Raw genomic sequence first — 14,100 nt, 5'->3', positions numbered from 1 at the left:
GATTTCATTTGTAGAGCATATTTCATTATCTGTTCAGAGAAATCTTTTTAAAACTTTATACAAACATCAAACTATTAAAGTATTTTATTTTCTGAGGTATAAGCTTAATGTTTAACATACAGCAGCTGATTAAGGTAGGCAAAGGTTGTTGTGGAAACCTTACAGGGAGTAGCGACTGTGCCTTGCCGAGCTACTATGATCAGACTAGTCCCATTGATATTCCAAGAAGTTGTTTTTCCTTATGCCTTCCAAACAAGTTCAAAGGCACGGAATGGTGATGACTAGTCATCTTGTTAAAATAGTAATTGTGTTCCATGTTATGTTTTTGTGTTTATAACACGAAACATGTATGAAGAAATAGGTATGTCCAAGAACTGAGTATGATGTCATCGCAGTCATCTTGGAATTATGTTGTCGATGCTCAATAAAAACGGGATGCGATGTTCATGCTGATCGAACTCAATTTGATTAAAATACAGATCTATATCTGACCGGTTGTACTGGGAAGTCGCGTTAGAGGTCATACAAGCGGCTTTTGACCCTATGACGTCTGATATTTGATTAATCAATCAGCATTGATGTTTCTAGTGGGTTACCCACAGTTCCGTGCACCTCATGCCGAAAACTTGCCTAATAGACTTCCAGAACACGGATTATTTAACAACTCTTCCAGATCCTAGTGTAGTAAAGACAAGTAAAACGAAATTTTGAACTATAAAAAACGAAATGACCTAGTTTGTGTCCAGTGGAGGTTAAACTCTCTCTCTCTCTCTCTCTCTCTCTCTCTCTCTCTCTCTCTCTCTCATTTTTTTAAATGGTTTTAAATATATCTCAGGTTGAAAGGGCTTTAGATCTGGGAGGGCTTTGTTTATTTTTGATCTGGGTTAATGCAAGCATCAAGTCTTCAGTAAAGCTTAATTTTTTTATGTTTTTGAATCTTTATTTAGAAATAGCCTATTAAATCATAGAATTATTCGTTTAGTTTTAGTAGATGTATTTAAATATGTCCGAAATAATTTTGTTTTTTAATAATAAGATGTTTATTAAGAAGAATGTTATTTATACCCAAGATTTTTAACACAGTATCTATCTGTTGATTTAAATATTACCATCTGAAAAATACAAGTAATAGTAGTGGTATAGGGAATACCAACTCATCCCAAAGACAACTCATCTCAAGACAAGTCATCCCAATATAAGACAACTCTCACAAGTTAGAAGACAACGCATCCCAAGATAAAAGACAACCCATCCCAAGATAAAAGACAACTCATCGTAACTTAAAATAAACACTCATCTTGGGATGAGTTGTTTTCTAACTTGTGATGAGATGTCTTATATTGGGATGAGTTGTCTTATATTGGGATGAGTTGTCTTTGGGGTGAGTTGTCTGTATACCGGTATATGAACTTGATTGAATACTGGAATGTTGTGGTGTGACCGTGTGAACATTTGGATTTTTCAAGTCCATGAAAGTTCCATATACGTGTACCCCCATGTGTTGAATGTGTTGTTATGATTAGTATTGGGTGAACTTTTATTTCAAAGGATTAAACATACATTACTTAAGAGGTAAATTTGCCTATTGCAGGTCTTTCTTTAGGCCTGGAATGTTATTTAAACTATTAATTAGACATTTATTAACATGAAAAGACCTTAATCAACTCTTGATGCCATCTTATGCGTCGGATTTTCGCTGGATTTGAATCCTGCTCAACGCTCATTGATGATTAAATCAAAAATGGTTAATCGAGACTAGGTTTTTTATCCTACTGACTTTAGTAATGATGATCGAGGCTAGGTCTAAAAAATTCAATCTCTAATATGTAGGTTCAGAGTAGAGCAATTTGACTGAAATTTTCAGCATATTCCCTTTAAATTATCTAGTTTTTAACTATTATAGTGAGAACTGCCAGCTCTTTATCTAATCTCCCATAATGGCATATTGCCCCTTTAAGTTGAAGTCAGTTTGCTTACAAATTTTACTTAAAATTTTGGTTATCTGGGTTGAGAGAGAGAGAGAGAGAAATGGGGTTTAACGTCCACTCGACACAAACTAGGTCATTTCGGGACTAACATATGGTTTTTAATTTTATTTCAATAATTCGCTTGCGCGTAGGGGTCTTTAGCAGTGGGAGGAAACCGGAGGACCCGGAGAAAACCCACAAGGTTGGTTTACTGGGTTGACATTAGAACACAACTAGGGGGGTTGGATGGCCGTATGGTTAGCATGTGTGCGCTGTATCATAAGGCGTGTCATTGAGTCAACTTCCATGGTTTCGATTCCCCGGTTGTAAGTGACAAGGAGTAAGGTCGCCTGTCCAACCTCGTGGGTTTTCTCCAGGTCCTCCGGTTTCCTCCCACTGCTAAAATTAAACCATATGTTAGTCTCGAAATGACCTAGTTTGTGTTGAGTGTATGTTAAACCCCATTTCTCTCTCTCTCTCTAGAACACAACTATAAAATATCATCCCACAAAATAATCAGCATAAAATTCAATGAAATCAACCATTTTGATTTTTGACCCAAATCAACAAGATCTGGACAATTTAGGAAATTGGATTGTTACATGTATTTGGATTATGTTTTTGGATGTTTTTGTATTTTCAGAGATTAGAGAGAGATTGGGATGAAGACAGCTCATCCAGTAAAAAACATCGTAAAAGTATGGGAGGAATGTCCGGCGAGAAAAAGAAAAGGAGTCCGGAAGAAATATTACGTCGCCGTCTGAATACACTGTTTAAGACCGTGTATGAATACACTGTAAGTTATTAAACATTTTTAACGGCAAGTTTATAGATGTTTCCCATGTTGTTTTTCGTTTTGAGTAAAGTAGGTATCTTTGCAGACCTGGCACTGTACACCGTAGTGGACACTTACAGCTAGCTCCCTGATGCATTGACTTGATTTGATTTGTGCGTTTGTGGTGTATGTATATTGTGTGTGCATGTGTTTGTCATGTGTATTTGTGTGTGCATTGCCAAGATATACTTAACTTAAAGGTTTGGAGTGTGTGTGGGGGTGGGGGGATTGTCAATGAGTGTGCTGCAGATCACAAAGCAAGTGTATGTGACAAGGAGTAGGGTCGCCTGGCCCAAACTCATGGGTTTTCTCTGGGTAGACATCCCTACATATAAGCCAATCATTGAAACATAACTGAACCATACATTTGTCCAAAGATGACCTCTCTCAAAAGTCAAATATATGTACCATTTTAATTTAAATATCGTTGTTAATTTCTAAGTAAGCAGTGGGGGTTGGATGGCCGAATGGTTAGCGTGTGCTCGTGGTATCATAAGGTATGTCATTGAGTCAACTGGCGAGTTTCGATTTCTCGGTTGTACGTGACAAGGAGTAGGGTCGCCTGTCCAACCTTGTGGGTTCTCTGGGTCCTCCGGTTTCCTCTCACTGCTAAAGACCCCTATGCGCAAGCAAATTATTGAAATAAAATTGAATCATATGTTCGTCCTGAAATGACCTAGTTTGTGTCGAGTGGACATTAAACCCCATTACTCTTTCTAAGTAAGCACATGTGATTTATAGTAGATTTACTTGAAGAATAAGGTTGGCTTGTAGGTAATATAACAGGCTGGCTTAACAGGCTGGCTTATAGGTAATATAACAGAATTATTGTTTTAATTAAGACACAGAGAGTAGGAGGCATGAAATCACTAGAAAACAATGTAAGTAAACTTCAAATGGCTGTACATTAAATTAGAATTTATTAATAATATTTGGAGCAGACTGTTTTTAATTAGTTACACATGTATGGTGTTTATAATTCTTTATTTAACCTTTATTCTGGCATGTTGGAACTTTAAAGATCTGTTAGAATTTGATGAATACAATTTTATTCCTTCTTCTTTCTATTTTGATGATTATTTTGGTGGTCTAACTTTTATTCAGTTTTTATTTCCCATGCCAACCAGTTTTAGGCTGTTCCAAACCGATTTTGGTCTGACCTGGGGTCAGTTTTAAATTCTGTCATTTCACACATTTCAGCAAGTTTATGTTGCTACAAATCACTTATTGATATACAAACGTATTTGAGGTACATTACAATACTTCCATGAGATACATGTTGAGATATAGAGGGGTGTTCTACCACTAGAAGTACACATATAGAGGGAATTGAAATGAAATGAGGTTTAACGTCCTACTTTTCTGCTCCGACTGGGCTAATGAAGAGGGACATACAGTGAACTATGAGGGGAAATTTTGCCCGGGCAGTGGCACTATGGCCTACTCTTATATCGAATTCCAACCACCAAGGGATCTTTGACATGCATGCCAATGTATACACAGGACCTTGGTTTTCCGTCCCATCTGAATGACTAGACAACTGCCCTTGTCAGGCCCTCTGTCCTGCACCACTGACTAGTGGAAACCACGTTGGAAAATCCTGATGAACTTTCTCGGCCAATGCACTTATCGAACAAGCTACCGAGCAATCGTCTTACCCACTTAGCCACCGTGCGTTGCTCCCAGATATAGAGGGAACATGCAGGGATACCCTGATATACAGGTACATATATAGAGGGGGATGCAGGGGTATATCCCCTCCCCCCCCCCCCCACACAACTTACACTATTACAGTGATATATATTACATATTACATGTGTATGTATTTTATATTTTGTTGACACATGATTTTTGTGTGTGGTCTAAAACTGTCTGCTTAGATAACGATAAGAGTAATGTCCCTTTATTTTTGGTAAAAATGTCTGACAAGATAATTTTTGAAATCCCATCACTGGTATGTTATATTGAAATATGGAAGGAATTAAATTTAATGCTATTATTGTATGATATTTCAGGATGTAAATGGGCGTTTGTTACGAGGAATATTTCAGATTTTACCATCTAAGAAAGATTACCCAGACTATTATAAGGTCATCATGGAACCCATTGATCTGTCCATGATAGAAAACAAGATCAAATCAGAAAAGGTAAGATATTTTTATTATCAGTAGCGCTGAGGTACAATCTGATTAAAATACAGATTTATATTTCATTTCGGTTTTTTATACTTTTGCTGGCCAACACTACGTGAAGATCTGACCAGTTGTTGCGATAGATCACTTCAGAAGTCATACGAGCGGCTTTTGACCCTATGACATCAGACATTTGATTAACCAATCAGCATTGATGTTACTAGTGGATTACACACAGTTCCGTGCAAAACATGCCTAAAGCTCGCCGTAACAGACCGTTTCATTGGTTAATACCTCACACTATTCAGAACACGTCAATGATAACACCGCTTCCAGATCCTAGTTTAGTAAAGACATGTAAAACAAAATTTTTAACTATAAAAACAAAACGAAATAGGATCTGTGTTTTAATCAGATTGCGCTGATGTATTGGTAAATTTGCCCCTCACAGAAACTCTCTATTTGAACAATGATAGCTCCTTGTCGAAAAGTCCTAAAGTTCGTTCTTATATTGATTTGGGGAGCCATGGTGGCTCAGTGAGTAAGATGTTGGCTCGCTAACCGGGAGGTCCACGGTTTGATCCTTGTGTTGGCTGAGAAACTTCATCAGACTTTGTTGGCGGGGTTCCCGTTCCCCCTTGTCAGTAGAACAGGGCCTGGCAAGGGAAATGTATAGTCGTTTCAAATGAGACAAATAAAACTGAGGTCCCATGTACACATTGAAGTGCATGTAAAAGAACCCTTGACAATTAGAATTTGACATAATAGTAGGCCATAGCCCCACTGTCTGAGAAAAATTTCACTCATATGCCTGTGGGGGGGTCACGGTGGCTAAGTGGATAAGACGCTGGCTCGCTAGCCTGGAGGTCAGGTGTTTGATCTCAGCATTGGCCGAGAAAGTTCATCCAGATTTTCTGGCGTAGTACCCCCTTGTCAGTGATGCAGGACAGAGGGCCTGACAAGGACAGCTGTCTAGTACATCAGGATGGGACGAAAAACTGTGGTCCCGTGTACACATTGGCGTGCACGTAAAGATCCCTTGACAGTTGGAATTCAATATACATGTAAGAGTAGGCCGTAGTGCCGCTATCCGGGCAAAATGTCCCTCATAGCACACTGTATGGCGTATGCCCGTCTTCGTTAGCCCAGTTCGAAGCAGAAAACTAGGACCTTAAACCCCATTTCATTTCAATTCATTTTGTATATGCCTGTCTTCATTATCCCCGTCAGAGCAGAACAGTCCATGTAGGATGATAAACCCCATTTCATTTCATTTCGATCTGTTTCTTGTCATGATCAGTTTACATCATGGCGGCAATAGAAAATAGCAGATGATTGCGATTAAATTCTGCCTTTGTTGTGTTGGGATCAGTTGCGAATGATCTTTTGTTATTATAGTCAATTGATTCTTGAAAACTTTTCACTGCATTTGGAGCGGACTGAGCGGACTGGACAAAATTTAATCAATACTTGAGAGGGTTGGATGGCTGAATGGTTAGCGTGTGAGCGTTGCATCATAAGGTCTGTCATTGAGTCAAGTGGCGTGGTTTCGATTTCCCTGCTTGTACATGACAAGGAATAGGATTGTCTGTCCAACCTTATGAAATTTCTCAGGTCCTCTGGTTTCCTTCCAATTGCTGGTCCCGAATTGACCTGGTTGATGTCGGGTGTACGTTAAACTTTCTCTCTCTTTATACAATGGTTTATATTTCAGTATACAACTGAGCAGGCTTTGATCAATGATTTTGAGTTGATGTTTAATAACGCCAGACATTATAACGAGGAGGGTTCCATGGTTTATCAAGATGCTAATACTTTAGAACGCGTTTTAAAAGCTAAAATACGATCCATGACCCCGTTAACAGGTACACCAAAATCAGGACAAGGAAAAGGGTAAGCAACATTATTTTACCAGTTAAAATGTCATTTGATCATAAATGTTAATTTGGAAGATTGCGATGGCTGGCCATAATTTCGTAGCTTCCATGGGTTTACTTCAAGAAAGAAATTGAAAGAAATGAGTACTACAGAAAAAGGTTCTGTGGCGAGTTATAAAATGTAGTCGCAGATGCTGAACAATATTGATATAAATAATGGAGTAAGAATTAAGATATCAAACACTGGTTGGGGTGTGAGTGTGGGGGGCGGAGGGGAGCCGTCTATTGCATGCACTTTAGATCATATGGTTTGCCATTGAGTCAGGTGGCGTGGGTTCGATTCCATGCTCGGACATGACAAAGAGTGGGGTCGTGTGATCCTTTGTTTTCCTCCAACTGCTAAAGATCCCTATGCACGAGCAAATTATTGAATATGTAAGTCTCGAAATGACCTAATTGTGTCGAGAGGACGTTAAACCCCATTTCTTTGTCTCCCTGATTTTTTGATATTATTATCTTTTTTTTTTAAGGAAACCAAAGAATCGTTCATTTTCACCCCTGGATCAGAAATTACAAGAATTATACGACACAGTTCGAGATGCTACAGATAAATCTGGTAGAGAATTAGCCGCTCCATTTATTAAATTACCACTGAAATGTGTAAGTATAACTACTGCTGTATTCCTGGCTGGCTGATCAAATATCTGACCTTATAGGGATTTTATTATTTCATAACGTTTTGGGATAGTACGAGAGAAAAGTTTTATTGGTATTAAAAAAAAAAAAAACTAGCAAGCTCCCACATTATGTGGTGACGGATAATAATTTCTTATCTTAAGAAAATAAAAGTGAGCTCATTTTAAGTCATCTTGTCATAATATTTGTGTGTATTTTAATATGTATGTGTATATTACGAGGTTGTAATATGTATATGTTTATTACGAGGTTGTAATATGTATGTGTGGATTACGAGGATGTAATATGTATGTAAGGATTACGAGGTTGTAATATGTATGTGTGGATTACGAGGTTGTAATATGTATGTGTGGATTACGCGGCTGTAATATTTATGTGTGGATTACGAGGTTGTAATATGTATGGGTGTATTACGAGGTTGTAATATGTATGTATATGTGTGGATTACAAAGTTGTAATATGTATGTGTATATTATGAGGTTGTAATATGTGTGTATATTACAAAGTTGTAATATGTATGGGTGGATTACGAGGTTGTAATATATACATGTATGTACATGTTTGTATTACGCGGTTGTAATATTTATGTGTATATTACGAGGTTGTGATATGGATGTGTATATTACGAGGTTGTAATATGGATGTGTGTATTACAAAGTTGTAATATTTATGTGTATATTAGGAGGTTGTAATATGGATGTGTATATTACGAGGTTGTAATATGGATGTGTATGTATTACAAAGTTGTAATACATGTATGTGTGTATTGCGAAGTTGTAATATGTATGTGTGTATTACCAGGTTGTAATATGTACAAATGTATGTATTACCAGGTTGTAATGTGTATGTGTATATTACAAAGTTGTAATATCTATGTATTACACGGTTGACATACTCTGCCTTGTGTATATTACGAGGTCAGTGTGTTGTATGGAGGGCACCTGTTGTTGTATATGTTTGTGTATATTACGAGGTCCGTTTGTTGTATGCAGGGCACTGTTTATATATGTTTGTGTATATTATTATAGGATTATCCTGATTATTACGAGGTTATCAAGAAGCCAATAGATTTACAACGAATCCAGCAGAAACTGATAACTCACAGTTATTATTCACTAGAAGATATGGTGGCCGATTACGTTCAGATGTTCGATAATGCGTGTAAATATAATGAACCTGATTCACTCATATACAAGGTATGTATAGTATGTATATGTTACATATACAGTAGAATCTGTATGAGCAGCCACTCCTTTTCAGCGACATCTCCTTTTAAGTGGTCACTTTAATAAACAGGGGGATCACGTGGCTAAGTGGGTAAGACGCTAGCTCGCTAGCCTGGAGGTCGGGTGTTTGATCCCTGCATTGGCCGAGAAAGTTCATCCAGATTTACCGGCGTGGTTCTCCCTTGTCAGTGATGCAGGACGGAGGGGCTGACAAGGAAAGCTGTCTAGTCGTTCGGATGGGACGAAAAACTGAGGTCCCGTGTACACATTGGCGTGCACGTTAAAGATCCCTTGACAGTTGGAATTCGATATAAGAGTAGGCCGTAGTGCCGCTGTCCGGGCAAAATTTCCCTCATAGCACACTGTATGGCTTATGCCCGTCTTCATTAGCCCAGGTTAGGAGCAGAACAGTAGGACGTTAAACTCCATTTCATTTCATTTCATTTTAATAAACAGTCACTCCTGTAACGCGGCCAGCGATCACAATTTTTTTTATAAATTGCCTATTTATCAGCCATTTTTGATATCCACCATGCTGTCGTATCGCTGAATTAACAATTAATTATCTGGCTCACTGCAGATTAAGTAAACAGATCAGTGAAAATAACAATAAAACAGGCGTTATCTGTTTGTTAATCTTCTGTTTTATTATGTGACAAAAGCTTGATTATTGTTTTCAAATGTAACAAAACATTATTTGATACTGATTGAATAAACTAAAAGTACCGTCAAAGCTGAGTTTTGTCACGGTCATTTCTTACTGACATGCTTTTTTGATAAAAATAAAAATAATTCATGGTTTTTCTGCACTAAAGTTGATAAATATTATCGAATACATAACAAAGGTAGGCATTAATATTAATGTTAGTTCAGAATGACACATTTATAGAATTTATATCAGAGATTAAAGTCAAAGGATTATCGTTCAAATATTGGGTTTCAGAGACGGCCAGATTTATCGATGCATCGACTGGTGCGAGTATACTGTGGTATACGGCACATAAACAATGTGATAAGATAAAACGGGTGTATATTTTATTTATTACAGGATGCGTTGACGTTACAGCGTATATGTCTAGAGAAGAAATTAGAATTAACAGCTGAATGTGGTGATGATGTACCTGATGTTAAAGCTGTTATACAAGAAATAATGACCAATCTATTTATATCTGTTTATAACTCACAGGTTAGCTTTCATTCATTCATCTTTTATTTATTTCTCTCCGTGTAGTTTAAAACATGATAGTTTTCTCTAGATTATAGACAGTATAACACAATAAATACGTTGATCACTTAATTACCTAATCAATCCAGCCTATTATCAACGATAATACACTATATTCATTTTGGAATTTTGAATATTATTCACCATGTCTTGATGTCCGATTCGGCAGATTCCTGGTCGGACAATTTATGACGTTTGGAAAATAGCGTCGGACATGTCCGGAATATACAGGTGAAATCCCATCTCAGGTCTAGAACCTTTCAAGTCTGTTTTTTTTTTTTTCTCTACGGTGTTGAGTCAATCTGTAATTGAATGTCAAATTGATTTCATTTTGTGTGTTGCCCGCCTGTCTCAGACGCATGTTTGTCTGACCGTCTGTCTGTCTAATTGAGATCTGAACACCGGGATAGTGGCAGGAACACCTTGGGCTAACATCGGACGTACAGCTGTAGAAAAATTTATTGTTGATTACCTCTAAGATTGAGTGAAATATCCCACCGTAGCTCCCTCACAGCACACTGCATGGCTTGTGCGCTTTAGTAACGTGGGGGGTTGGATGGCTGAATGGTTAGCACGTGCGCGCTGTATCATAAAGCCTGTATCATTGAGTCAACTGGCGTGGTTTCGAATCCCCGGTTGCACGTGACAAGGAGTAGGATCGCCTGTCTAACCTTGTGGGTTTTCTCCGTGTCCTCCGGTTTCCTCACACTGCTAAAGACCCCTACACGCGCGCGAATTATTGAAATAAAATTAAACCATATGATAGTCCCGAAATGACCTACTTTGTGTCGAGTGGACGTTAAACCCCATTTCGTGGTTTGTCCCGAAAAGTAAGAGAGTAAGATTTTAAATCCAATTTATTTGTGGGGTTGAATGGCCGAATGGTTAGCATGGGTGTGCTGTATCATAAGGTCTGTCATTGCGTCAACTGGCGTGGTTTCGAATCCCTGGTTGTACCTGAAAAGGAGTAGGGTACTCCGGTTTCCTCCCACTGCTAAAAGACCCCTAAGCACAACCGAATTATTGAAATAAAATTGAACCATGTGTTAGTCCCAAAATGACCTAGTTTGTGTTGAGTGGACGTTAAACCCCATATCTCTCTCTCTCTCTCTCTCTCTCTCTCTCTCCAATTTCATTTTATTTGCTATATACCTTTACTAATTCACTATATTTATTTGTTATTTATTTAGGATGAAGAAGGTCGTTGCTATAGCGATAGTTTTGCAGAATTACTAGATCGTGTAGATGAAGATAAATCGGAAGAGTAAGTGGATTTGAAAATAAACTGTATCTTTTTCTAAAAACAGAAAATATCGCAACATTTAACGAAATCAACTTAATTAAACATGCATTATTGAGAATATCAATATCAGTGAATAGTTCAGAATGAAACAATTCTTTTAAACATACATTATGCAAGAGCTAAATCTGCCTATTGTAGGTCTTTTTTTAGGCCTGAAATGTTTTCTAAATTATTAATTAGACATTAATTAACTTATGCAGACCATAATCAACTCTAGATGGCATCGCTAGCCTGCGATTTTTGTTGGATTAGGTTCTGATTTGCTGTTCGACTTCCATTCATGATTTAATCAAGAAATGGATAATCGAGACTATGTTTTTCATTCTACCGACTTTAGTAATGATGATCAAGGCTAGGCCTAAAATTCAAAAGCTTATATCTCGGTACAGAGTGGATCAATTTGACTGAAATTTTCAGCAAATTCCCTTTAGAGTATCTAGTTTTTAACTATTATAGTGAGAACTGCCAGCTCTTAAACTAATCTTACCTAATGTATGTTTAATGAAACTTATACATGTAATATACATTTAATTTATTGTCCCCCGCCTTTCGAAGAAAGCAGGGGACTATTAAAATGGGTTCGTCCGTCTGTCTGTCCGTCTGTCTGTCCGTCTGTCCGTCCGTCCGTCCGTCCGTCTGTCCGTCTGTCTGTCCGTCACACTTTTTGGGACACAATAACTCTCTTCCTAATTGAGCTAGAATGTTCAAACTTGGTGTATGTGTTTATTAGGTCAATGCCTTGATGGAGTTCGAAGATGAGCATTTTCCGCTTAGGGTAAGCAGAGATAAGCAATTTGATTGGTTGATGCTTTGGGACACGATAACTCTCTTTCTAATTGGGCTAGAATGTTCAAACTTGGTGTATGTGTTGATTAGGTCAATGCCTTGATGGAGTTCGAAGATGAGCATTTTCCGCTTAGGGTAAGCAGAGATAAGCAATTTGATTGGTTGATGCTTTGGGACACGATAACTTTTAATTGAGCTAGAATGTTCAAACTTGGTGTATGTGTTTATTAGGTCAATGCCTTGATGGAGTTCGAAGATGAGCATTTTCCGCTTAGGGTAAGCAGAGATAAGCAATTTGATTGGTTGATACTTTGGGGCACGATAACTCTCTTCCTAATTGAGCTAGAATGTTCAAACTTGGTGTATGTGTTGATTAGGTCAATGCCTTGATGGAGTTCGAAGATGAGCATTTTCCGCTTAGGGTAAGCAGAGATAAGCAATTTGATTGGTTGATGCTTTGGGACACGATAACTTTAGTTCTAATTAAGTGAGATTGATGAAACTTGGTGTATAGTTTCATTACAGTAATACCTTGACTAAGTTTGATAATGAGCATTTTCTGCTCAGGGTAAGCAGCAATTTGATTGGTTGATACTTTGGGGCACGATAACTCTCTTCCTAATTGAGCTAGAATGTTCAAACTTGGTGTATGTGTTGATGAGGTCAATGCCTTGATGGAGTTCGAAGATGAGCATTTTCCGCTTAGGGTAAGCAGAGATAAGGAATTTGATTGGTTGATGCTTTGGGACACGATAACTTTGGTTCTAATTAAGTGAGATTGATGAAACTTGGTGTATAGTTTCATTACAGTAATACCTTGACTAAGTTTGATAATGAGCATTTTCTGCTCAGGGTAAGCAGAGCGATACGCAATTTGATTGTTAGACTATAAGTAAAGATATACTGTTTGATTGTTCAATACTTTGTAAAAGATAATTTGTGATAAATTTATATGTGTCCTCTAATTATTTTCCTATTTCGGCGGGGGACATCAGCCTCACTGTTGGCTTGTTTTAATTGTTCTATAGAATATCCTTGTCTTTTGCAATTTGATAATGAAAGCCCTTTATATATATATATTATATATTTACAGCGTGGTTCCCCCTTGTCAGTGATGCAGGACGGAGGGCCTGACAAGGACAGCTTTCTAGTCATTCGGATGAGACGAAAAACTGAGGTCCCGTGTACACATTGGCGTGCACGTAAAAGATCCCTTGACAGTTGGAATTCGATATAAGAGTAGGCCGTAGTGCCGCTGTCCGGGCAAAATTACCCTCATAGCACACTGTATGGCGTATGCCCGTCTTCATTAGCCCAGTTCGGAGCAAAACAGTAGGATGTTAAACCCCATTTCATTTCATTTATATATTTACAAACAATGTCTATGAATTTTGTTTTTGTAGGAGACCATTAACGTTTCACCAAATCAAAGGGAATTTAGACAGGGTGAGTTATTTTTGTTATACAACATTTATAAAGCACACATCCTTCACTTAAAGTACTGGACGGAGGGGCTGACAAGGAAAGCTGTCTAGTCGTTCGGATGTGACGAAAAACCGAGGTCCCGTGTACACATTGGCGTGCACATAAAAGATCCCTTGGCAGTTGGAATTCGATATAAGAGTAGGCCGTAGTGCCGCTGTCCGGGCAAAATTTCCCTCATAGCACACTGTATGGCGTATGCCCGTCTTCATTAGCCCAGGTTAGGAGCAGAACAGTAGGACATTAAACTCCATTTCATTTCATTTCTTCAAAGCGTGCTTACACAACAGAGTTTAGCGTTTTTACAATTTCCGTCTTTATTAGCCTGGTTGGTGCAGAAAAGTAGGACGTTAAACACCATTTCATTTTAACAATTGGATGATGAGTAGGCACATACACTGCTGTCTGGGCGAAATTCTTCTAACATTACACATGTAAACACTGTTGTCTGGGCTAAATTCTCCTTCTAGCATTACACATGTAACCAGAAAAGCATAACTAAGAATTATTAAAAAAAATTTAAATGATATTTGTTAATGATATTTGTTAATGATAAGAGTTGTTAATGATA

At 37.9% G+C, this 14,100-nt stretch overlaps 1 protein-coding gene across 6 annotated transcripts in view; it reads left to right on the top strand.

Moving 5' to 3' along the window:
* Nucleotides 1-14,100, top strand: part of LOC126828849 (protein polybromo-1) — a 64,193-nt gene that overhangs the window by 19,977 nt on the left and 30,116 nt on the right. For 5 of the 6 annotated variants that reach the window (XM_050558864.2, XM_050558868.2, XM_050558867.2 and 2 more), the window contains 9 exons: nucleotides 2,611-2,763; nucleotides 3,645-3,683; nucleotides 4,818-4,949; nucleotides 6,649-6,827; nucleotides 7,342-7,471; nucleotides 8,536-8,703; nucleotides 9,782-9,919; nucleotides 11,149-11,222; nucleotides 13,451-13,493. In XM_050558864.2, the coding sequence (XP_050414821.1) occupies nucleotides 2,611-2,763; nucleotides 3,645-3,683; nucleotides 4,818-4,949; nucleotides 6,649-6,827; nucleotides 7,342-7,471; nucleotides 8,536-8,703; nucleotides 9,782-9,919; nucleotides 11,149-11,222; nucleotides 13,451-13,493 (1,056 nt within the window). The remainder of the gene's footprint in view (nucleotides 1-2,610; nucleotides 2,764-3,644; nucleotides 3,684-4,817; nucleotides 4,950-6,648; nucleotides 6,828-7,341; nucleotides 7,472-8,535; nucleotides 8,704-9,781; nucleotides 9,920-11,148; nucleotides 11,223-13,450; nucleotides 13,494-14,100) is intronic. The other variant, XM_050558865.2, reaches the window with a different exon arrangement.

The sequence above is a fragment of the Patella vulgata genome, chromosome 7 (assembly GCF_932274485.2).
Source record: "Patella vulgata chromosome 7, xgPatVulg1.2, whole genome shotgun sequence".
Taxonomy (NCBI): Eukaryota; Metazoa; Mollusca; class Gastropoda; family Patellidae; genus Patella; species Patella vulgata.
The sequence above is the reverse complement of the archived record's forward strand: the minus strand, read 5'-3'. Positions and strand labels throughout refer to the sequence as shown.